Source organism: Wyeomyia smithii, chromosome 2, assembly GCF_029784165.1.
Source record: "Wyeomyia smithii strain HCP4-BCI-WySm-NY-G18 chromosome 2, ASM2978416v1, whole genome shotgun sequence".
Classification (NCBI taxonomy): domain Eukaryota; kingdom Metazoa; phylum Arthropoda; class Insecta; order Diptera; family Culicidae; genus Wyeomyia; species Wyeomyia smithii.
Window position 1 is genome coordinate 226,775,754 of NC_073695.1, and position 25,642 is coordinate 226,801,395.

At 38.9% G+C, this 25,642-nt stretch overlaps 3 protein-coding genes across 3 annotated transcripts; 2 read left to right on the forward strand and 1 right to left on the reverse strand.

Moving 5' to 3' along the window:
* The first annotated feature begins 3,760 nt into the window (after nt 1–3,760).
* Nucleotides 3,761–6,806, forward strand: LOC129723654 (uncharacterized). Its single transcript, XM_055677991.1, has 5 exons — nt 3,761–3,994; nt 4,157–4,855; nt 4,910–5,707; nt 5,788–6,288; nt 6,351–6,806. The coding sequence occupies exons 1-5, from the start codon at nt 3,863–3,865 to the stop codon at nt 6,483–6,485; spliced, it is 2,265 nt and encodes a 754-aa protein (XP_055533966.1). The 5' UTR covers nt 3,761–3,862; the 3' UTR covers nt 6,486–6,806.
* LOC129720445 (uncharacterized) lies at nt 6,515–14,022 on the reverse strand. Its single transcript, XM_055671930.1, has 7 exons — nt 13,784–14,022; nt 13,390–13,635; nt 12,592–13,329; nt 11,965–12,534; nt 7,954–8,103; nt 7,170–7,886; nt 6,515–7,107 (listed from the first exon to the last, which is right to left on the reverse strand). Exons 1-7 carry the CDS (start codon nt 13,913–13,915, stop codon nt 6,898–6,900), a joined length of 2,763 nt encoding a protein of 920 aa, XP_055527905.1. The 5' UTR covers nt 13,916–14,022; the 3' UTR covers nt 6,515–6,897.
* Nucleotides 14,023–15,012: 990 nt separating this feature from the next.
* Nucleotides 15,013–17,127, forward strand: LOC129722276 (nischarin). Its single transcript, XM_055675600.1, has 4 exons — nt 15,013–15,945; nt 16,005–16,126; nt 16,190–16,592; nt 16,647–17,127. The coding sequence occupies exons 1-4, from the start codon at nt 15,195–15,197 to the stop codon at nt 16,865–16,867; spliced, it is 1,497 nt and encodes a 498-aa protein (XP_055531575.1). The 5' UTR covers nt 15,013–15,194; the 3' UTR covers nt 16,868–17,127.
* Nucleotides 17,128–25,642: the final 8,515 nt, after the last annotated feature.

Here is a 25,642-nt window from a genome sequence, read left to right on the forward strand (position 1 = left end):
AGCGGAGATCGGGTAACCAACCCCCGGTGGAAACTATGGTCATATGCTGACTGGGAAGGGGGTCGTACGCGGCTGTATCCCCATAGGGGCGGCGTACAACAGCGTCTGACCTGGAGCGGGTGGCTAAATTATGGAATACTGTATCTCGCCGGCTACACCTAAGATGCCCCATCAGCAGTATGTAGGTATCGCGACCCTGGTAAGGTAGCATACCGAAACCTCCCTTCAACCACGAACAACGAATTTAGAAATACGGAACGGATCAATCGGCAAAGACCTAGGCTACGAACACAGAAAAAGATTAAAGTAAAGGATTAAAAATTGTGTACTTGGAACGTCCGATCTCTTAATGAACCGGCGCGGGCTGGCTTGCTTGCTTGAGAACTACAGCGGCAGGGAGTCGAAATCGCAGCGATTCAGGTGGTTCGATGGTTGCACGCACTTCTTTCAAGTACCACATCTACTACAGTGGCGGCAAAGCAGCAGAACAGGGCGTCGGTTTCGTAGTGCTGGGAAATCAGAAAACAAGAGTCATCCGGTGGAGGCCGGTAGATGACCGTATATGCATGTTGAGGATTAAGGGCAAATTCGTCAACTACAGTTTAACCAAAGATGAGTTTTATGACAAGCTTAAGCGAATCTATGACGAGTGCCCAAAACACGACGTAAAAGTCGTCATCGGAGATGCAAACGCACAGGTTGGGAGGGAGTAATTCTTCCGTCCGGTCATTGGAGGCATCCAAATGGAGAAACCTGCTCCCAGATCGATCACGTACTGATTGACGGTCGGCACTTTTCGGATGTTACTGATGTTAGGTCTTTTCGGGGACCAAACATTGACTCTGACCATCATCTCGTGGTTTGTAAGATCCGCGCACGGTTGTCGAACGTGCTGAAATCTCGCACAGAGAGGACGACGCGTTTCAACATTCACTGGTTGAAAGCTGATGGAGTGGCAGCAGAATACGCCAGAGAGGTGGATCAACGGATCGCAAAACAGCAGAAGGAAGGAGTGGAAGATATAAATGGACTGTGGAGCAGCATCCACGGCGCCATTGAAACGACTGCGAGAGAGGTGGTAGGTACGACGCGTGGAAGACAGCCTAATGGCTGGTTCGATGCCGAGTGCCTGAGAGCGACAGATGAGAAGAACCGTGCCAGGAGCCGCATGCTCACTGCGGCTACGCGTCAGAACAGAGAAAATAGAACCCACCGTCGGAAGAAGCGCGAGTACGAGGAGCAGGTGCTCGCCAGCGCAGAGGACAGCTATGCTCAAAACGACGTGCGGAGATTCTATAGAACTGTCAACAGAGTCAGAAGCAGGAATTTCCCTGTGCCGGTCATGTGTAATGACAAGGACGGCAACCTACTTACTGATAAACCGACAGTTGCAGCCAGGTGGAAGGAGCCTGACGAGAGAGCCGCCAAAACTATCTTCAGTAGAGAACCAAGAAGAGGCCGTCGGCTCCGTGGTAGGCCTCGCACGTGGAGTTGCAAATTGGCTGAATGTATTGCTGTTATACAACTTGAATATGAATTATAATTTGAAATGATTTGAACAAACCATGTTGACAGTATAACAAAAATTCTCTGCGCCTGCTTGCAGAAAGCCTACGAGGTGGTCAAACTTTAAATGATATTTACTCGGAATAATGAGTTTAAGCGCTTGGTTCGGTTTAATTGCACGCCGAACAAATATAAGAAAATTTTTTGAGCCAAACCAATGGCATCAACTATACAGAACAGATGAACTACAATAATACAGTTCATATATAGCATTCAACTATATTTGCTTGTACAAATATTACTAAATTAATCAACATATCACGCCTTGTTTTGCATGCAGCCTTGCAACAGAAACAAATTAAAGGGCAATAATAAAACCATTGACTACCCAAGATACTGCGGCTCGCTTGAGGACGTCGTACACATCATGGTAGAAATGATTCAAAATGCAACGCCGCTTGCACTGCCAAAACTTAGAACCTAGCTCACTAGATTGTTTCTTGCTCAGAAGAAAACATTAGCTTGAACAATGTTCAAAAATTTGCGCAAACAAACAGCGCAGGAGATGTATGTTTGTATCCAATCATGAGAATCAAAGGCACAGCGAAAACATGTTTTTCTCGCAAACTTTGTTTGAAGTGCAACAACGAAGAATGTTGCTTACTGAGCAAATGACGCCATATTTCATAAAGATTTTGGATACGGAATTCGCGTTGACGGTGTTGCTGATACTTGTTTGGTTTTTACATGCGAAAAAGAAGGAAGGAAATATTTTCGCTTTTGTCATCACGCACATTTTGACAATTACATATGAGTGTTCACGTAGGTGCGAACAGCCTTAATAATCTCTTTCAACGCGAATAACCCGCATATTCATTATACGTCATACCCCTGGTTATGAACAGCTTCAGTGGAGAACACTTTTTCAGTGTACTTTTATTCACGCTCATTATTTGTTACTCTGAAGTGAGTTAGATATGACCCATTTTTGAAAAAAGTGGTGGTACCCTAATTTGAGTACTTTTACGGTTAGTCACTTCTGAGTAAGGGCGTCATACGTCAAAAACTGATTAGAATCTACTCTGTTTATGCAAACCAGGAATTAACGAAAATGAGTACAAGTTACCCAGTTTGCCCAAATTTGGAAATTTGATGATTTCTGGTTTTTGTAAATCTGACTCAATAAATAAAATAAATTCAGAACAATCAAAATCATAGATTTATTTTTTATCGAAACATTATAAAAGTTTTAAATCATTCACGTGTCTTTATATAATGCGGCAACCAACCGGTTCACAGTTGCCCGTGAACTGTGGCTCATGTTTTTGTACAGTACGCACATCAGAAAATCCGTCATCATCCGTCACCAAACACTGCGAAGGATTAAAATTGTATCGATTGCATGTATTGGGCACTTTCATCGATACAAATGTTTCCGTTCATTATCACGAATAAAAGCCCGACCTAAAACGGCATCGCAGGACACACAACATGCGGTTGTTCATTTTGAAGAGATGTTTTTTATGTTTTCAAATCCTCTGCAATAATGATATTGGGCTGAAATTGTTATGGAATATTGTTACATGTTGTTTGTAATGTAATTGATTAGGAAATTACTGATTTGATGAAAGATCAAATACTTACTGCTAGCAAACGAATAAAAAGCGACACCAATTGTTCTTCGGAAACAGATAATATCGCTGTTGAAAACTTTTGACATATACATATACTCAGGGGTGAGTAAACATCATGGATAATAACTCAAAACTGAGTAAACATGGTAATTATGAAAATTTGGGTAAATGTTACTCAATTATCCAGTACCCGATAACTCACTTTTTGACATTTCTCGCTAAACATGTGAAAAGGGCCCATGTGCCATATGTAAACAAGCCACAATTTCACGTTTTTCAATGAATACAAGCTTAACCTACTCGTACAAATAAAATTTTTTGATAAAAAGTGAATTCTTTTATCAATAAATCTTATTGGTAAGAGAAGATTTCGCTTGTATTGATCGAAAAACGAGAAAATTTGGCTTGTTTACATATGGCACATGGGCCCTTTTCACATGTTTGCCGAGATTTTGCATAAGAATACCAAACTGAGTAGATCCTAATCAAATTAGAGTTAAAATAAAGCAGCGTGTAGAGTTTTGCTATTTTGACGTTTACGAACAACATTCCCAGCTGAGTTATTTATACTCAGTCGATGTATCAGTATTCTCTAACGTGTATTGATTGTTTCTGTTAAACCTTCAAAACAAGATCCATAAACAGTCTGTTTATTTTATCTACCCTGGTAGTATTTCTATTCGTATTATTTTCCATTATAGTGCTGAAATTGTATAATTAACATGAATGAAAGTAAACATGCGGTTTTCTGCCGCCTATGCTTGGTGGAAACCCGGAATAGGGTGGTAATCTTCCCTGGAAAAAATCCAAAAGAGACCAAAGTCAGGAAGTTATTGGAGCTTGTCCAAATTGAGGTAAGTTTTATAACACAAAAAAAAATTCAACAAACAACGCACTCAAAGTACCGGTGTTTGCTACTTCGCAATATTTTGAATATCTATTTTATGACAGCTAACCAAACGTTACTCACAAAATTCTGGGAACTTGAGAATAACACGAATAGTTTTATTTCCCAGGTATGTCAAGAAACCGAGCCTGGTGCTGTGCTATGTTTTGAGTGTCTTGCAACGCTAGAAGAGTTTAATAAATTTAAAACGCATTGTCATGAAAATGACAAGCATTTGAAAAACCTTCATCGTAAATCAGACAAGGTGCACAACAAGCAGCACCATTCAAAAACACATTCAAGCAATTTAAAACCCATTGGCACGACAAAGAAAGAGGAAAAAGAATCCAATAAAACACCGAGAAACTTTGATATGCAGTACCAGAAGTTCCTTGGCACACAAAAAGATGTATCGGATAAAACTTGTAAAAAACCGCGCACAGACCTGTCTCCAAAAGATAAAGCATTTTCGAAGATACCATCGACTGTATCGGGAATTTCGGCGCTGAACAAAATGCTTGTTCTTTCTGAATCCTACGAACATTCTTTTCATTTTGAAAAAAGGCCGCGCTCTGTACACTTCAATTTAGTTTACAACGGAGAGCGTTTCAACTCAGCAATATTTACGGCACGATTGACTTACTGGCAATGCGTTCACCGGATGAAACATAACTGCAAAGCACAAGTCTGCTGTACGAACGACTACAAACACTTCGAAAGAAGACACCTTCACTCGCATGGAAAATTGCCAGAAAAAAGTGGAACGATCTATCAGCCAGCCCAGGCCTTACCAATGATATTTCACGTTTGCCGAACGTTTGTTGAGAAGGTAATCTGCGATTACGAAACCTCTTTTAAAATAATTTTGTGTTAATTTTTCCAGAGATTAGGAGAACGCTCAAAAACTGTAGAGGATGAAAAGACAGAAAACCCAGAGCCGGTCGTACCTGCTGGAAACTGCGATGATACACGCTTGGAGCAGTCTAACATAGAGTTAGAAGTTGATGATATATGTTTAGAGTCAACCGAGTTCGTTAACCTGAATGATGTTGACAGCAGCTATGAAATTGAAACTCTGGACGAGTCCAATCAAGATTTGTTACTTGATGTTGATCATGATTATTATGATACTGGTAAAAAAACAGATGGCACAGATGACGAAATGAATACAGACAGCATACCGCAAGCTAAAAAACGAACCAAGAAATATAGCGTGGATGTCATACCAACAAAGGTGACTCGTTTTTCTGCGACAACTCACGTAGATAACATGGATGTGGAGAACAAAGCAAATGATAGCACTCAATCAACCAAATTTCATTTTACCGTTGATCCAAACGTAGTGGGTAAAAGCGATTTTAGCGATCCAGTCCTTGCTGAGTCCTATCCGGAATATTTTTATTTCGAGAAAGGCTCTCGTTCTGTTTATTATACTCTAGTATTTTTTGGCGAACGTTTTAATTCTGCTCGCTACGGCGTTAACTACACATACTGGCAATGTTCAAACCGGAAAAAATACAGATGCGAAGCGATGTTGGTCACGAGCAACGATTACACGGCGTTCGAACGCAGGTATTACCACACACATGACCAGATTTCATTAAAATATGGAAGAACAATCTTCCAACCTCGTGAAGTGCTACCACAATTATTCAAAATTACTCGGAGTAAGTCTGCATGGGTAAGTAAATTTGTTGAGGCAATTTTGCACATTTTTTCATCCATTAACCTTTGAATACGAATCTTTTTTTTAACTCACAGAAACAACGTTGCGGAATCATGAATACTGAGTGCTCTGACAACGAACGCATTGAAGATAGCAGTCTTGAAAAAGATGACAAAACAACTACGGGAAAAAATACAAAGAAAAAAGCAAAAGTCAAACATCAGAACACCGTGAACATTCCGAAGGAATGCGAAGTACACAGCATGCCTACACTGGACAAAATGTTGGTACTGGCCGATTCATATCCGGATTTTTTCTATTTCGAAAGAGGCCCACGCTCGACATATTTTACCCTGATATACAAAGGTGAACGCTACAATACGCCTCTGTTCACGACGCGAAGAACTTACTGGCAGTGCGCACACCGAACCAAGTTTCGCTGTCCAGCTCGGATTAGTGTGAGTAACGATTATCGTACTTTTAAGCCAAAAAATGACCACTGTCATGATAAACTGGAGGCAAAGGAAGAAACAGCGTACAGTCCTGAGGAAGCTTTGCCATTAATTTTCGAGGCTTGCAGGAAAATCGCGTATAAAGTAAGACCTCGATCTAAATGTTCAAGTTTTTTTGGAACTGATGTTCTTCAATTCTTTTTTAGAAACGTTCGCATGACTTACTGAAACGACTCTGCGCAAAAGAGGCAATCGAGTTGCAAGAATCTAAAGATCAGGAGAATCCCGATTCATCGCATGAGGAAGACGATTTTCTAGGATTTTGTAATGAGACAGAATAATTTTCAGGCGTTACAAAAATTTATTCACCTTTCTCATATTGCGTCAAGGCAAACTAATACTTCTGTTCGGCCTATCACATTTGTTAAATGTTATAGACGGTCATTCTTTTGATGCTTTGTAAGGAAAGCTGGCTAGAGAATTGAGAGTTCGCCAACAACATAAAAGATAATAAGATTGACAGATAAACTAGATATTTTAAACTACAAGGTAAACTCAGAAGAGTAGATTAAGCATTGTCAAAGTGTGACAAAATCGCCTGAAATAATAATATGTACCTTTGGCTCATCATTTAATATAAGTAACAGATTTTTTTTTCGAAAGCTTTTTTGTGACTTTAATCAAATTCAAAATGGTTCAGATAAATGAAACTTAAAGACTAACGCAGTCACCCATAACAGTAAAAAAAATAATTCACTCATCATCACTGCTATCAAGATCTTCTACCACATAGTCATAATCATTGTTTTCGTTAGAATCGTCAACCATCTTCGACTCCTCGTTCTCCGATTGCATGTCCTCTTCCTTTACAGTGTTTTCTTGAGAATCGTCATCACTTTGTACGCAGTTAGATTGCTTTCTTTTATACTTTTCAAGTAATTTTTTTCGTCGCTGCGCTCGTTTCTAGAATTCAAAAAAAAAAGAAGACTCAATGCTGGCATTAGCAAAGTAGAAGATATAATTACCCGTAAAACCACCTCCCGACAGGTTCGAAAAATATCCGGTAGTGCCTGTAGCGGCGTGTACAATGTTCCCTCTTTGTCTCTTATGTCCTTATGCGTGTGATCGTATCTTCGTTCGAATGTTTGATAATCGTTTGTTACACAGACCTGTGCTGGGCAGGTGTACTTCTTACGGTGACTACACTGCCAATAAGTGTACCGTTCTGTGTAGAGGGCGGAATTGTACTTTTCACCGTAGAATATCATCGAAAAGTAGGTAGATCGATGACCTTTTTCGAAATAGAAGAAATCCGGATATGATTCCGCCAACACCTGCATTTCTTCCAACGCAGGCTTTGTCGCTTTGGTTGGTACGTTATAAGCGGCACATTCCTTTTCAATTTTTTCCATATCAATATCTTGGACTGGTTTTGGTTTTTTAGCGTTATTTTTCAGGTTAGCAGAACCACTAGCCTTCCTCTTTGTTCGCACATTTTCACTCGATTGGCTATAATCCGGATCATCCGGAGGGTTAGATTGTTCATCGTCTTCAGCGTAACTAACATCGACATGTTCCTGTTGTTGTTCATCATCAGAAAAATTAGATTCTTCGTCTTCGACAGGAATGTTCTTAACAAAATCGTCATTTACATGACACTGTTCCTTAAACTGGTGAAATCCTTCCAACGTAACAACGCAATCGTAACACACAACAGCATTCGGTTCGATAGTAGAATCGATCTGTAAATATACGTGTTGATTTAAAAGCATATGTTGGAAACATTTCATGCTGATCCCAAAAACATACCTCTATTTCTATTAATTGTAAAAGATGACTAACTGAATTGTTGTCGTCAAACACTGGAACTCTGTTTTGTGTTTTTGTCAGACACAAGCGACAGAAAGACGCAAGACGGATTTTTTTATCCATCGTTTTGTAATATTTCTTAATAAAAACCTACAATATTTCAAATTGTAATCAAACGAAATTCATTGTTTACGTAGAATCGACGACGAAATGAAGCGCCGAACAAGAATGACAGTTATTAGGGATGGGCGATACCAACGGTATCGATACCAGGAGCAAAAGTTTCGAGTATTTTGGCATCGATACTCGTCGCTAGCGATGAGTAGCGGTATCGATACTTTGCCAACGATACTTTGAAACAATACCGATACCACCGATGCCTTCTATTGGGGATAGGCGATATCAGTATCGATACCTATGGTATCGATACTTCCGTCAAAAGCATCGAGTATTTTGGCATCGATACGTTCTATACCGATACCACGATACTTGGTATCGTTTTGTGCAAAAGTATTCGAGTACTCAGGTATCGATACTTCAGACAGTATAGCCCATCCCTAACAGTTATAAATCATCCGCCGCCAAACGTGTCTTACACTGAAAATAATCTGCAATGGAGGATGAATTGCACAGAGGAAAATATAATGGTAGTTTCTACCGTTTCAGGAGTTAGTACGACAAAAATTAAGAGAACATAAAGTTCTCCAGGCGCGTGTGTATTAGTGCGATGTATAGGGCATTTGCACAGGGCATATGTATTAGTCATCTGTTGGGCAGGCAAAAGTGACAACTCCGTATAATTAACATGGACCAGCAAGAGCAATTTAATTTAAATAACTATTTTCGAATATTCAACACGCAAATCACGCAATAAATAGTTGTTTCCACAAGCTAACATGTTTGCTTACAACATAAAAAAAATGTTTCAGGTAATAAAATGCGGTATGGAACCACTCAAATATTACATAACGCGGAATTTGGCAATTTTCAATACCCACCCACCCCCATGTAACGCAATTTTACATGTTGGCCACATGCAATATAACGCTCCGCTGAATATCCCCCCCACCCCCTAGAGCGTTATGTATTATTTGAATCATCCCTATGCGGTAAAACTGGGAAATGTTGAAGTTGTGACCCAGGCTAACCCAAGTGGCGCGAATTTTAAACAATACATTTACCGAAAAATATTACATTTTCCGTTTTGGCAGAATATATTGCTGATAGAGACGTACTTTGTAAATTGTATGAAGGTTTCAAAGAGTATAGATGAATTGGGAAAAATGTCGGTTCATAAAATTCGGATTTTGTTTTGCTTTCGTTCGGATAAAATATTGATCATTATTCATTTTTTTACGTCTAAAAAGTAGTAAATCTTGTTAATTTGTTTATAACTTTCTATTTTATTAGTTGACAATATCTAGAAGTAGGTTTAAAGATTGTTTTTCGCTGGACTCATGATCGTCGAAAAATGCATCATTCTAAAGATTTTTTTTACAAAATGATAATCATCACTAATTGTAGCTATTCGAATTTGTTTACCGCAAAAAGAATTAATATCCGTCAAGTAGTTGATGATTAAAACTTGAATCGCCACAACGGAAACAAATGGTGAATCTGCAATGTGTGCCCAACAGATGCTATGCATGTATGTGTAGCTATTCGATTTTTCATTGTTAGCTGTAAGAATTTTTCGTCACCTGTGAGAACTGTCATCTGAAAGAGAGGATAACAAAAGAGGAGTTTGATTCACACTCTCACAAAATTCAATATACAGTGTAGAGCGGGCCGTGTCGTAGTGTTCGTGTGTTTTCGCTTGAAGATCTCTATAGTTATGATCTGGGAGGGAGAAACGAATACTACACTCAAAACAGAGAACACGCACATGCGCCGTTTTTTGATAGCGTGTAACTATCTTCTTGCTGTAACGCATGCATGACTCAAACGAAGTTTTAAGTAATATCAGGAATACAGAATTTGCAATTTTGTCTGTAAAACACAAATTTTTCGAGTCTGTGTTTTTTAAATTTGCCGTTGTGTAAAAGATCCTTCAGAATTTTGAGTGTATATTCCTATATTTGCGCACGAATATTTTCTGAAAATGTGTGCGAGAGCATAACATGTGAGGCAGATTTTTCGGGGCTTCGTGCAGTTGCAAAAAATTTACAATCTCACTATTTCGTGAAACGAGAATCAACATTCGACCGTGATGAAGTGTGTTCGAAATTGCCTTAAATCCAGAAAAGCGTAAGATTAATAATCGAAGTACGCTAGCATAATTATTGCTGAAAGCTTATGAAATTTATTATTTTACGTGAAAATAAATCAAAATACGGGGGATACATGCCGCGTAAAAAAACCGCGTAAATTCCGGAATCCGCGTTAAAAAAACCAGCGTTGATTCTGCATTCCGAGTGAAGGGAAACCGAAATCCGCGCAAAAAAATACCTCGTAAATTCCGAAATCCGCGTAAAAAAACGCGTAAACTCCGGAATCCGCGTAAAAAAAACCGCGTAAATTCCGGAATCCGCGTAAAAAAGCCGCGTAAAAAGCGACCTTAGTGTATTTTGTAAAACGACAATAAATACAAAAATCGTTTGCGATGAATATTTTTTACCTTTCAGTTATAACAATACTCATAACAAAAAAATGCTTTTTCCCTTGGTTCAAATTGACAGTCAATGACATGACAGCTCATTTTGGTTCATTTTGACACTCACACAGCTTCGTATCCGTTTCTCCCTCCCAGGTTATGATTATCAATCATTTTCAAACAATTTCATGGTCACTACAGCAATTCCAAAAAATGTAAAATAAATTCTCAAGAGTTGAGATAACTGAGATGATTTCATATTATAAACCTCACAATCACAGAAATGCCTCGCAAAGTTTGCTGTTGAACTACATGATTCAATTATAAATATCGAGAGTTCTAGTTCGTTTGTTGCACCCAAATCTCAAAATAGTCAATATTTTGAACATATTTCACAATTTCATTTTAAATAATTTTGCAAACATCGTGGTGAAACCCTCGAAAATTAAATAATTTGCTTTAAAGAGTATAATACCAACCAATTTTTCAAAAATGGGTAGATTGCGTGCAATTGAAAACGAACGTGCTAATTCTCACAATTTTGGATAATAAAATGATTTCATTCTAAGCTGATGGGGGTGACACCCAGGGAGAAACCCAAAACAAATGGAGCCGACAACTGTCAGTTCCGACCAGAAGAAAAAGAAGAAGAATAGATTCATTTGCACACAAAATACTATGAAAAGTACATACATCAATCTTCTCTTCATTTTCTTCAAGTTATCTGAAGTTATGACATCGAAAAACCGTTGCGGAAATTTAAACCATAATTTTGCCAAAACTGCCGAAAGAATTGCCTCTTTTCCGGACCTGGGAAACATTCACAAGACGAAAAAAAATAACAGATCAATCTAGATGATTTGTTCCAAATCTTACACACCTAACCCAAAAATTGATCCACTTGATAACCAGAGCAAAAGTATGGTCCCTTTTTAATAGTTTTCAGCATTCTATGCAACTAGAATTTTCATACGATTACAGAATAACATTTGATACCAACAAATAGACGAAAACATCTGCATGCCACTTGCAAATTTTGCAAGGCAATTTGAGAACCTATCACTCTCGAGACTTGCAGTTGTTCAAAACCAACGAAGGATAAAAAATGTTCACGTTTTGCTTACAAGTGCTTTACACTGGTATTTATATACCTACAAGTGCATAAAACAGTTTTTATTTCGAATAAAAGGTGACAGAAAACCCAACAAGAGCGAGCAATCAAACGTAAGAGTTTATCATCATTATTTTATCAATCTTCATCCGTCTCAAACAAAGGGTCCTCAGCCTGTCCTTCAGAAACTTGCAGTTGGATAGCCTCTTTAACGTAATGCCGTTTCATGATTTCATACGAGCGTTTCTGAAAAAGTTAGTGAATATCAGTTTAACAATACCTATGTTATGTTCATGTTCAATCATACCTTGTATGCAGTTTTTTTGCAAGCTTCGAAAATCAATGGCAAAGCTTCCTTCGCGGTGTACACCGTTTGATCCTTCGCCGGTAACTGGTCGTGACTGTGATCATACCTCCGTTCGAACGAAATATAATCATTGCTCACAACCACCTGAGCCGGACAACGATATCTCCTGCGGTGTGCGCACTGCCAGTAGGTGTGCCGAGTCGTAAACAGAGGCGAGTTGTAACGTTCATCTTCGTATATTAATGTAAAGTATGTCGAGCGCGGACCTTTCTCAAAATGAAATGTTTCCGGGTATGAATCGGCTAGCACCAGCATTTCATCCAGTACGGGCAAGCTTTCCACAACACATTCCCCCAGTATATCAACAGTGTCCCCCTGTTGTTTGCCTTTCGACTTTTTCTTGGTTGGTTGTGTACTTCCCTTTTTCGCGGCTTTTTTATCAATTTTCTCAATACTGGAATCCTTGTTATGCTTCGATTGTTCCAATTCATCATCGTCAGAGCATTCTGCTGTCTCGTCTGGATTTGGCCGGTCCTCAGAGCGAACCAGATGTTGTTTGGCTACACGTTTCTGTGAAGTGATGCGATGTTGTACGCTTCTTTATTATAGAGTAAAAACATGACTTACCCAATCAGCATGGCCCCTAGTTATTTTAAATATGTGCGGTAACGCTTCGTGCGGTGAGAAGTAGATTCCTTCTTTTACCGGAATCTCCTCATGCGTGTGATGAAACCTCCGTTCAAATCCTGTAAAATCGTTCGTCGTAACAACTACGGCATCGCAGCTATATTTTCTACGATGCGTACACTGCCAGTATGTATAGTTCACTCCATATTGGGCCGAATTAAATCTTTCGCCATAGAATACAAGACTGAAATTAATAGAACGGGGACCTTTTTCGAAATGGAAAAAGTCCGGATATGACTTATAGAGAACCGGATTGCTGAAATCGGATCTGCCAATTACTTTCGGATCAACGGTTAAATGGAACTGGGGTGGCTCTTCGTAATCATTTTCTGTTTTACTCGTGCTTTCACGGGCTTTTGCTAAATTTGAAGCAATTTTCACAGAACGTCGAGTTACTTTTGGCGGCTTGGCTTCTTTCGCATGATTGCTGTTCCTTTTACGACCTTTAGTTGTACGTTTTACTACCTTTTTAACCTCTGCTGTGTCATCATCATCATCGTCATTAGTGTGCGACTCAATTGCTTCAATCAAATATACATTTCCATCGGGTTCCAGTTCCACATTATTCGTAGAGTTTGGAGTTTCATCAAATTCTGCTTCAGACTCGTTGATATAGTGTTCAACTGTATCATTTGCATCTGAACTTTCCATTGTTTCATCATCTTGCTGCTGTTTGCTCTGAAATAATTAGTTTTTTTAGTTGCTAAAGAACCCTTTTTTTAAATCGTAACAATTTACCTTATCAGACTGCATTCGACAGAATGCTTGATATTGTTTATTAAAATTTTTTGGTGAAGCATCGAGTTTGTTTACAGTATTCTTTGTAGCGTTTTGCTTCCGAGATTTGGGACCGTTTGTTTTCTTATGGAGAGATCTTATATGCTGGTCGTTCTCATGGCATTGTTCCTTAAATTTGTAAAACTCTTCAAGTGTTGCCAGGCATCCAAAGCATAGCACAGCTCCTGGTTCAGTATCGGGATTTACCTATTAGCAAAAACATAAGGTAATAAATTTGTTTTAATTTACTGTGGTATAGCATATCTTATAATTCATCGCACAATATAATGAATATACCAAAAATTCAATTCAAAATTCTGAGTAATAGTTTATGCTAATTATATAAAATACTGACCAATATTTCAACAAGCTTCAACAATATTGTGACTCTGTTTTTCGACGCACTTTTCTCTGGGAAAATTACCACTCTTTCCCGGGTTTCAACCAAGCACAAACGGCAAAACGCGGCGAGTTTAGTTTTACTCATGTTTCAACATTCAAATTTAACACAAATCGAGAGAAAACCCGCTTTTTTAGCAAAATTTTTAACGTGTTCTGCAACCACCGCAACCACCCGACGCTGCTTCTAGATGTCTGTTTTTGTAAAACGGAGACGGAGAAAGAGAAACGTTGTTTTCGATGATTTGACGTAACAAATATTTTGTGTATTGCTTACGGTGCTTACGAAACTTTACGTGAGTGAGAGCGTGAAGGCTGCAAAAACCAGGAATAACAGACAAGAAGTAAAAACGGCGAAAACTCAAACGTAGCTAAAACGAGATGCTAGGTGATTTTTTCAATGTAGCGTAAAACAACAAAAAGGTACAAAGAGCAAGAAAAGTAGACCAAAAAACAACTTACGAACATGCAGGCAAATAAAACGAATCATATTCAAGTATGGCAGGGAATAACAGGACATAAGTTATTTGGTAAAACAGTCCCATTGATTTTCAGCAAGAATGACAGTGTTGATTATTTGAACTATCCATGCCTATGAAAAGCCGCTATTTTTGCTTGACCCAGATATTTATAAAACTTTACACAAGTTTGGAACGTAGCTTGGTCTTTATGGATGTATCATTTGTAAAAGCTGAGTTTTCTAAGTAAAACGTGATTTTAAAAAATAGATAACGTTGTCTTTCGATTTTTGAATCCCGAACTGGAGCTGTTCGAAATTTACTCGAAATCGCTCGAATGACGATTTTTTCTTCATTTAAAAATCGAAGGACAACGATATAATTTTTATAAAATCTCGTTTTGCTCAGAAAATTCTCTTTTTTGTTGATATTTTGCAACCAGAAGCGCATTTTCAGATATTCTCTCGGCATCCATTTGCAGCCATTGATTCAGCCTTGAGTATCACAGACAGTAGATATTATATATCTTTGTTTATATTAGGTATGTGTTATGCACTTTTTAGTCGTTTTTTACTAAACCTTATGATTATTGCAATGCTAAAACGCAGTTGTAACATAATTTTCAAATAGCCTTCTGTTACCTTATGTGAGATGTTGAAAAAAATTCCACTTATCCTTGCGAAACAGTACGAACTAAAATGCAAATATACTGACCAAAACAGAAGATGAAAAGTGGAACAGAAACGTCAATTCGTGCATCGCTATCAGCTTCTGTTGTGCTTCGACTTTTCTTCGTTCTTAATTTGTTCGATTATATATGGTTTTCATCTAAAACTTTAATTTAAAAGTAGATATTGCACAGATGATCAAATACAAACGAAATACTCACTGAAATACCTCGGCTTGAGCATGTCTAATTATCAGTTGAACGCAAACGAAACCAGCATCTCGATCCCTCGGATTATCGCTGTTGACGGTGTAAGCTACTATGAAGTCATGATTAAGTGTGGCCACGTTATGTGGACTGTCAACAGGCGGTATCGTGATTTCGACGATCTGCATTGCAAACTGGTACAAGAACGCAGTGTTGCGAAGGATAAATTGCCACCGAAAAAGGTAATCGGAAACAAAAGTCCAAGCTTCCTGAAATTGCGCCAAGAAGCACTAGAGCAATACCTGAAGGAGATGCTAATCTTTCTAAAAGTGACGATGCCGAAAGAGTTTGTTGAATTTCTCGAGTTCCACCGGTATGACATTGTATTCATCGCTCAAAACTTAGCAAATTCGTTCTTCCTGCGGGGAGAAAACTTTCTAGCAAAGTCCAAAAAGTACGGGTTCTCTGTACTGGAACTGCACGCCATTAGTGAACGACTGAAGCTACCCTGTCCACAAACAGAGGTTGTTGATGGCAGCTTAAACTTTTCCCACATAATGGATTTTTGCTCCCAGCTGGAAACGGTTATAGTATTACCGACAAAAAACAGCCTTCCGATGATTCTGTACGACGATGATTCCGAAAAGTACATTCCGCACGCTCTACACAAACCAATCGGAAGCAGTAACCTGATACCGTCTCAGCTTCGGTATGAACTGAGTGTGTTCAAGGGACTGAAAAATTTAATTATTTATGGTATTTCGACAGAGAATGTAGAAAATATAGGTAATTATCATATTTTTCTGAATCGATTTGTTACTTGAATTTTGTAATTTTACTGATAGGTGGTCTTCGTGAGGGATTAGTTCGAATCGAAATCTACAAAAGCGAAATAAAACACATTCGGCAAATTGCGCTGTGTGACGATATCCATAAAAACAGCGTGCAGGAACTTGACCGTTCAAAGGTAACTTAAACAAATCGGTTCGTACCCAAACGTTCATTTTCTCATTTTTTTAATTTAATATAGCAATGGAGGAATCTGAAGCACGCGGTATTCAAAGAGAATCAGCTTGCCGATATCGATCACACTGTTCGGTTGTTTCCTAACTTGAAGGATTTAGTGTTGGACAAAAATCAAATCGAAAGCATTAGCCATTTGAGCCACTTGAACAATCTGCATACTCTAAGCCTACGTTGCAATCGATTAACGAAGTGTCACAACTGGCACGTGCAACTGGGAAACCTCGTGAGTCTAAATCTGTCTCAGAATCGAATACGTCAGCTCGACGGTCTATCCAAGCTGTACTCGCTCGTTAATTTAGATTTGAGTTGTAATCTCATCGATGATATCAATGAAATTGATCATATAGGAAACCTGCCTTTACTTGAAAATTTGCGTCTAATGGGAAATCCCGTAGCTGGGAGTGTAGGTGAGATTTTTATCCATTTTTTCATTTTCCGAGTGATATCCATTGTTTCCACAGATTATCGTGCCCGAGTTCTGTCTCGCTTCGGAGATCGCCTCGAGGAGGTCTATTTGGACAATGAAAAAGGTAACCAATCGGAATACGATACTGCATTGGTTCTATCTGCCTTGCGTATATCGGCTCAAAATTCTCAGCAAAAACTTCATAGTTTACTGGATACGGTTGCCGACGGAGAGAGTTGCCCGCCTGGCGCGAGTGGCTCTACTGAAACTAGATAACATCTGCAATCGTGATAATACATTATGTTTTGTTCTTCCTTGTGTAGTCGATATTGCTCGGTAATCTTATCTGTTCGTGTTACAAACTGTAGCGAGTATAATTGTTTTACTCTTTACGATTTTATTGTGCGATTCAGTATGGTGCCACCGACTGAAAATTATATTTTATTCGATTCTACTTGTTATTAATGGTATTGAAATAGGTTTTCTGTACTGTATGTAATGTTTATTATATAATAAATCGGAACGTTTAAAATTGATCCTGACTTTTATAGATGAAGAAAAATTGATCCTGACTTTTGTATTTAATTTTTCTCTGCAAATCATACCTACAAGTATTTATTCAGCCTACAGTTAACAGCTGCGGAGTGAAAATCCTAAGCAATGATTTTTTCACTAAACTAACGCTTTCTCGAACAAAAAAAACTGGCAGCTTCCGGTCCCAGACTCCGAACCGGAACCGGAATGGAGTCAATTGGACTGGAATCGACTCCTTCTAATTTTCAACCGAACCCGGTTCCTATGTCAAACACTATGTTTTAAGGGGGATTTTGCTTGTAGCTTTTGGTTCATAATAAGTTTAGGGTTGAAACACTCCCAGTCTTTTGATCTTCAATTTTTTTTAAATTATTAGGGGTCTTCACATCAAGCTCGTATACGAATACCCAGCCGTAAACTGTGTATCTTCCATTACTCGTCAATGGAGGTGAGTATTTTTACGGCTGGGTATTTGTTTACGAGCTCGACATGAATACCCATATTATTAGCCATTAAGCGTCGTATACAAAATACGTAACGCCAAAAATCCAGATTTCAGACCCCCTGCCCTCATATGTAACAATGAGTAACGTTTGATATGACAACCCCACCTCCCTCCCACCAGCCCTTTAAAAGTACGTACGTTACGCTGCGCTACGTGACCATCCTCTAAATTATAAATTTGAACAAACATCACAGTAACGTAACTGTTTCAACTATTTATTCAAAAATGTTATTGGCAGCCCTGTGTGCGAATGTTATTCTATACAATTCAATAAATACCATTTTTTTTCGTGTGCGCATAACTGCCATCCAGAGTTGCCAATGAAATTTTCGATTTAACTGGGAAAAGGCTAAAGAAAAAACTGGAAAAAAACTGGATTCCAAATAAATTTTGAAAAAGCAAAAAAATGATTTTGAGAGAGCTTTTCTGTAATGGGAACTGAATCTAGTGTTAGTTTTGAATATAGCAACTAAAGACATAACTCTTCGCAAAAAAAATACTCATTTTAATCAGTACTGCCTTGTTTCGGGCTTACATTTTGCTGAAATCTCAAAATTAAGAAAATAGAGCTTTTTCATTTACTTTTGTCTTTAAAAAAAGTATTGACGCAACATTTTCTTCCGTTACATAAGTGAAGTTTGAATTTCAATTATTTCTGACTTTGCTATCTTTTGATATCTAATTCTTCTAACAATAAAAATAAGATTTTTTTCAAGGTTTGGTAAAATCTATTTGTTTGGTTTTATCTCAACCATGTCATGCAGTCTTTAATTTGACCGTGTTTTGTGCGAGAAGATAGAACACTGAAAATTCTGTTAAAAATTAATTTATCAATCTACAAAATTTACGTTTTAAAAATATTTCCGAAAACCAATAAGAGCTTGAGTGAATAAAAACTGGATAAAACTGGCAAATATCTGAAAAAAACTGGAAGATTTTGGGAATAAACTGTTTGTCTGGATCACTTGAAAAAAACTGGAGGAATCCAGTTTAAACTGGAACATTGGCAACCCTGCTGCCATCGGCTGGTAGGTTTTCGTGGTGCGTCGAGTGCGTCTTATTATTAAACTTTGGTGTTTTCGATTATTCAAATCAGTGGAATTGGTAGCAAATTGTAACGGGTGTTGGATATTATTGTTTACAATTGAAAACGTGGTTAGGTCGTTCGGAATCCATTGAATAAAGTTTAGGCGATTTCTGGCATATTGAGTTAAGAGGAGTCAGTTTTGTTCCATCCGCGTTCAGTGCCATGGTGTGACCTCCAGTGGAGAGACGAAAGAAAAGCGAATTGTTGCGGATTTTCATTGGTTTGAGCCTGTGTATCCAAAAGGCCTAGACTTTAACTCTAGGACTTTAGTGTATCCGTGTATTGTCCGTGGAAATTAGAATTAGAAGGTTGAAAATGGAATTAAGGCTGATACAAATTTTGACCAGTTTCCAAGGTTATTAAAGGGTAGGTGACATAGAACAAAAACTAAATTTGTTACGGTTCAATTATGTAGTGTAAATTGACAAAGAAGATATGGTTCGCTCGCAATTTGCATACGCTGTCATTTTTTACCAGCTGAACTGTTGGGTTAGCGGAATCAGAGTGGAAAGCGGTGAAGAGGGTGAAGAAAAATGCAATCACACTTCTACAAAAATCACTGATAACGTTTTCGGTGCAACTGCAAAATTGTTGCTCATAAAACCATGGCCGCAACTTCGAGGCTTCAGCCCCCCTAGAATGCTTATATTTGACATATTTTTTTGTCGCTCCAATCCAACAGTTCAATTTTCCCTTCCAGCTGGTTCTATTGTGGGCGAGCGGATCGACGTCCAGAGCGAACCAGAAATATTCTCTCCGGCCAAGCCAGACAATAACTGAGGTACGTAATAACATAACTGTACCGCTCCAACGATGCAAATTTTAACGTCACAAGCCGTATTTCAAATATCAGGGAGTGTAGAACCCGGAAAAACCTGGGAATGTCAGGTAATTTTTTTTCAACTTTCGGGATTAGCATTTTAAAAATTACAAAATGCCCAAATGTAACGTTAATCGATCAGTTTATATTTTTCCTTTTCATTTCAATTAAACGAATATTCTACCGGGATTCACAACTTGCTTTCTCTTCAAATGAGTCGTCTACAAAATTCGACGATTTGAGCTACCTGGAATCTGGAGTCAGTAAAGACAAAAGACAGACAAATTTTTTAGTTTACCCTGCCGCTAATTTTCGCTCAATACCGGACTACGGGAGCAACGTGAATGTTTTATTTCTAACGAATACAACAAGTGGCACTCTGCGATGCAAAATAAGTGCAATGAAAGATTCGTTAATTTCAAGTAGACTAACAAATTTTTTACAGTTTTGATTCAGCGTTGCCAGGTATCCAGATTTAGCTGGATTATCCAGATTTTTGAACATGTATCCAGGTAGACAGCTTTGATGTCCAATTATCCAGATTTTTCATCGATGATCCAGATTTTATCCAAATCTTATTTTCTCTATTCCGCAAAAAGGTCATCACTTCAATTTTGGTGCGAAATTTTGCAATTTTGACACCTCAAATTTTGCGCACCCCAAGACTTTTATTCGAAAAATTAACCTTGCACCCCACGAAATGACTGCCAGATTTTTATTTTGCCTTTTCCAGGTTTTTGAAAATGACCTGGCAATCGAAGCAAAAATTGCAACAAGACGACAAAATAACAGATCATATTACCGTGGAATGTGGTGAATGATCAGTGGGGTGAAATTGATCACCTGAAAATTTGTGATAAAAAATACTAATCAAAAGATATTGCTCTTACAACACTAGGCAATGTTAACGTGTCCTTAAACGCAACTTTTGCATGATTCACATACCTGTCAAAGTTAACCCTTGCATACCCGGTGCAATTTTTCATATTTCCGAAAAATTCTAACTCAGTCAAAACTCAATCAAATTTGATCAAACAAGTTTCCAAATAACAAAAAAAAAGTATTGAATTTACTTAAAGTAATCTTAGTTGAGGGTTAATTACGATAAATTTGGAAAAGTGAGTAAAGTTTGATAAAAGCTCAAAAAATTTAGTTTTCAACAATGATCAAAGAAATACTGATGAATTCGCAGGAAACCGCAAAGATTTTAATTTCCGAGCTAGTTTTTGAGCTTTTGCAACAAACCGAATTGAAATCGGTCTAACGACGATCAAATAAGAGCAAATTTAGCAACAAGCAGTTCATGAAACAAAATAAACAAATTTTAACCTGAAATATCATTATTTTCGTATCCAAACTAGCTGAAAATGACATTGTTCAGTACAGAAATCATCATTTATCTTTAGCATATCGAAAAAAAGCACATTGCCAAAAGAATGTATGGATTTCAATGGTGATCAATTTCACCCCAATTTACCTCATAGTACCTTATAGAATTAACTAAAACTATCTTAGAATTAAAATCTACATCGCCCAAGTACTGATCTAAACTTTAAATTCATTTAAATCAATTTTTACCAAACAACCAAAATAACATTTTTAATTTATTTTGGCGATGCTCGGTTTTTTTTTTGATTTCGAGGCTTTGTGAACTAGTAGAAGTTACCTATGATCGATATCGTGTTTTTTTGAAGTATAGAGGTCGCTGCATCAAGTTTCAACCGTTACAGCATTTCTACAGCACGTGTTTACTCACAATTTCCATTTGTTTAGTCGATCAGCCGTTCTCGTGTACGTTCTTTGTTTGAGTTTTTCTATACTTTTAAACTGTGAGTTATATTCAAAAGTACTTAAATAAGAGTAACAAGTTTGAGTTTTGCATGAGATCGGACGCCAACCGCGTCAAAGTCGCTGAGCATCGCATGTCTGATATCACGAAAGAGGGTAGGCGCAGCCTTACATCAGATAAAAAAAGGAAGAAGAGGAAAATAAAGTCCAGGAAGGACAACTTTACGGCGCAGGGATATCTGACTGAAGGTAAAAAAAATATTAGGGGCAATAATAATATTGCGATTGTTAAGATTTATAGCATTTTAAAATTTTAAACGCGTTCTTCTCAAAACCATGTTTTCAAAATCGGCGAGCAGTAGAACTGAAAAAGTTTACATCCAATTGACTTGAAATTTTAACTGTAGCTTCTTCATTAGATTATCTAGTGACGTACTTTTGGCAACGCTGTTTAGTTTGTTTACATCGCCGCGATTTAGCTCCGTTATTTTGATTATTTTACCATATCACCGGTTGTTATTTTTTCGGCTTTTGTCGTGCTAAAGTGTAGTATCTGAGTGCCTGCAATCTGAAGATAGTGAAATTTACTGTGTTTGACTAGTCTACAGTGATTTTTTGCGTTGTAAAATAAGTTGCACCAGCATAATTGTCCGACTCTCGTTACAACTCTCGAAAGGGTCTAAGCCAGAGGGGATTCACTGCTGTCAAATTTCATATATGTGTGCGTTATCGCAGATCAACTCTGGTCCATGACGTTTGTTGGTCCATGACGTTTGTAACTATGAACAATAATGGGGGAAAAATCACTACATAACACATTCATGAAAGTTTTTCGCGGTTTAACGAGTTTTGATTTAAAAACGTTCCGGTTTTATAATTTTTCACATCGATCAATTTCATCAACAAAAAGAACGAAAACCAAAACAAACGCCATGTTGCCGAATATGTTGGTTACACGATGTTTGACAGATAGATCCCCCCTGGTCTAAGCTTTGATTTTGAAAGGCGCGCTGCAGAATCCTACTCTACTTCTTAGAGCGACTCTATCGGTTGTTCTTGTTTGGTTCTTTTTTCGCAAATTGTTTTAGTATGTCTACCGTTTGTGATCATTGTGCTAAACCGGTAAAAGGCGATGAAGAATCCATCTCATGCATGGCTTTTTGCGACAGAATGATTCATTTAAAATGCACTAGCACGAAATTGAACAAGGCATTTTTGAACATCGTCCATGCAACCCCAAATTTGTCCTGGATGTGCAATGAGTGCGCTAAACTGATGAAATGTGCGCAATTCAAATCTGCAATTTTTTCGTTTGGTAGTGCGATTAATTCTATAACAGAGCGTCAGGTAATCGCACAAGCTGAACTCAAAAACGAATTAACCAAGCAGGGTCAGCAGATTGTTCAATTGTCGAAACGAATCGCATCTCTCCCTACAAACATCGGACCCGGTGACTACAGTCGTCCACCACCTCAGAAACGGCGTCGTGACGAAGGTTCACCTATGATTAAACCACTCATTGGAGGTACCAGAGCGGTAAGTGATGGCAATGTTTCGACCGAGATCCTGACCGTTCCGGAGCCAGCTGAGCAGTTTTGGTTATATCTCTCACGTATTAACCCCAGTGTCAAACCGGAATCAATCGAAAAATTGGTTAAAGACAGTTTGAAATGTCATGGTCCTGTAAAACTAGTACCACTGGTGAAAAAAGGGGCTGATATAAGCAAAATGAGCTTTATCTCATACAAAATTGGGATGGATCCAACCTTCAAAGAAATCGCGCTTCGCTTCGATACCTGGCCGAAAGGAATTTTGTTTCGTGAATTTGAGGACGATTCAAAAAACGCTTGGATACCTCGCCTGAATACACCTTCCATCCCGGTGCTGCCCGTTCCGGGGTCTCACCTGCCTTCAACACCCTTATCCGGAATTTGTTAATCCAGGATTCGCCAGAACGCATTGCCTGTCGCACCATGGGAGACCCCAACCCGCTCGATCCAGTCCCGCAGTTTATACTTCGACGAAATTATGTTTCCCGCCATTAGAGTCGTTCTGGCGCTGCGCTCGAGTTTGAGGAAGGGGCCTCCCAACTTTTATCCTCAGGCAAGTATACGATTTTTAGCAACTCTTCCATACCTGATCAGCTTCCGTGTTCCAGTTTACCACCTGCCGACTTTTCACCCGACACTGCACTACCTACTAGCGGAACACTGGGATGCTCACGTACTATGGAAGTCTCCGACCCCCCCGCCGTAGTCGAGCCTTTCCTGCCTGCGTTCATCAGTCATCCCGGTCCTACGGGCGGTAGCGGGGAACGAGACTTCCAAAACGCTACTCACGGCAAGTACAACTTCGTAACTTCAGTTACCTCCGCTGATCCGTACTGCACTTTCAGTCTTCGGCAACTTGACGTCCCGCCGCCAGTGTTCGCAGAACACAACACATCAGCCTTGCGGCTGATAACCATTCCTCTGGACTTCGGATTTACTACCAAAATGTTCGTGGACTTCGTACCAAAATTGACGACTTTTTCTTGACGGCTACTGAATGTGACCACGACATTATTGTATTAACCGAGACCTGGCTCGACGATCGTATTGACTCCGCACAACTTTTTGGCAGTTTATTCACTGTCTATCGCTGCGACCGTAATCGTCATAACAGCTGCAAGTCGCGTTGTGGTGGTGTACTGATAGCTGTATCTAAACGCCTTAATAGCTGTGTTGACCCGGCTCCAATAAGTGACACCATTGAACAACTCTGGATTAGAATCTCAATGCCAACTCGCAGCATTAGTTTGGGAGTAGTCTATCTTCCTCCCGATCGTAGATCCGATATGACCGCTGTCGAAAACCATATCAACTCTATCAGCTCCGTTACCTCTCGCTTAGACCAAAATGATCTATCGTTTCTATTTGGAGACTACAATCAGCCGGGCGTAATTTGGAAACGTGGGAGCGATGGCATTCCTTCAATTGATCTGATTCATTCACGGATATCTGTTGCCTGTTCCGCTTTGCTAGACGGGTTTAGTTTGAACAACCTGACCCAAGTGAACCACGCTACTAACGACTACGATCGTTTACTAGATCTGGTGCTAGTGAATGACGCCACTTCATGTGAACTCACTGAAGCGAGTGAGTCCTTACTGCCGCTTAATATGAATCACCCTGCATTAGATATAACGATAGATGTAACTGCACCCATACAATTTGAGGACATTGGTGACGTTCCATGTCATGATTTTTGTAGAGCTGATTTTGAGTCGTTAAGTATTGCTTTCTCTCGCATCGATTGGCAATTCTTGGAATCCTCCCCACCTATAAATGATGCTGTTGAGTACTTTAACTGTGCTATCAACTCAGCAATCCACCGTATTGTTCCTCCGCAAAGACCTCTAAGAGAACCCGCTTGGTCTAATCCTCGTCTTCGGCATCTCAAGAAACAGCGTTCCACGGCGTTGCGACATTATTGTAAAGCGCGTTGTCCAATTTCGAAGCATCGATTCAATGAAGTCAGCAAGTTATACAGAAAATATAACCGCTTCCTTTACAAACGGAACACCTCCAGGATGCAGGGTAACCTCAGACGGAATCCACGATTATTTTGGTCGTTCGTGAATTTTAAGCGTAAAGAAGATGGTTTACCAGTAGATATGTTTCTTGGTGATTGTCACGGCAGCACATTGCTTGAAAAATGTACTCTTTTTGCCCGTAGCTTTCAGCACAATTTTCATGAGCATACTGCTTCCGATGCCCAGGTTGATACTGCTTTAAGTTACCTTCCTAGAGATGTTATTGATTTCAATCTGCTTGAAATAACAAGCCGTCACATTACTACTGCCATTGATAAACTGAAATCATCCTTCGCTGTTGGCCCTGATGGAATTCCGTCATGCGTTCTGAAACGATGTGCCTCTGTTCTTATTCATCCGCTATGCCTGCTGTTCAATTTATCTCTTCGACAACGCGTGTTTCCAGTTGGGAATCCTCCATTATGTTTCCCGTGTATAAGAAAGGTGATAGACGTGACGTGAAAAACTACAGAGGCATCACATCTCTCTGCGCATGCTCTAAGGTAATGGAAATAATCGTAAACAACGCCCTATTCGACAGCTGCAAACATTACATCACGTCGGACTAACATGGTTTTTACCCGAAACGCTCTATTACGACTAATTTAGCCGAATTCTCTTCAACTTGCTTGAGAAATATGAGTAACGGTGCTCAAATAGATGCAGTATACACCGATCTGATAGCGGCGTTCGATCGAGTAGACCACAGGATACTTTTGGCTAAACTTGGAAAACTTGGAGTT

Excerpts from the sequence above, each read along its gene's own strand:
- LOC129723654 (XM_055677991.1), top strand. The coding sequence starts at position 3,863 with ATGAATGAAAGTAAACATGCGGTTTTCTGCCGCCTATGCTTGGTGGAA. Across the intron at positions 3,995-4,156 it reads TGGAGCTTGTCCAAATTGAG|GTATGTCAAGAAACCGAGCC; the intron begins GTAAGTTTTATA and ends TTTATTTCCCAG. Across the intron at positions 5,708-5,787 it reads CTCGGAGTAAGTCTGCATGG|AAACAACGTTGCGGAATCAT; the intron begins GTAAGTAAATTT and ends TTTAACTCACAG.
- LOC129720445 (XM_055671930.1), bottom strand. The coding sequence starts at position 13,915 with ATGAGTAAAACTAAACTCGCCGCGTTTTGCCGTTTGTGCTTGGTTGAA. Across the intron at positions 13,330-13,389 it reads GTCGAATGCAGTCTGATAAG|AGCAAACAGCAGCAAGATGA; the intron begins GTAAATTGTTAC and ends TAATTATTTCAG. Across the intron at positions 7,108-7,169 it reads GTCGGGAGGTGGTTTTACGG|AAACGAGCGCAGCGACGAAA; the intron begins GTAATTATATCT and ends TTTGAATTCTAG.
- LOC129722276 (XM_055675600.1), top strand. The coding sequence starts at position 15,195 with ATGTCTAATTATCAGTTGAACGCAAACGAAACCAGCATCTCGATCCCT. Across the intron at positions 15,946-16,004 it reads AGAGAATGTAGAAAATATAG|GTGGTCTTCGTGAGGGATTA; the intron begins GTAATTATCATA and ends TTTTACTGATAG. Across the intron at positions 16,593-16,646 it reads TCCCGTAGCTGGGAGTGTAG|ATTATCGTGCCCGAGTTCTG; the intron begins GTGAGATTTTTA and ends TTGTTTCCACAG.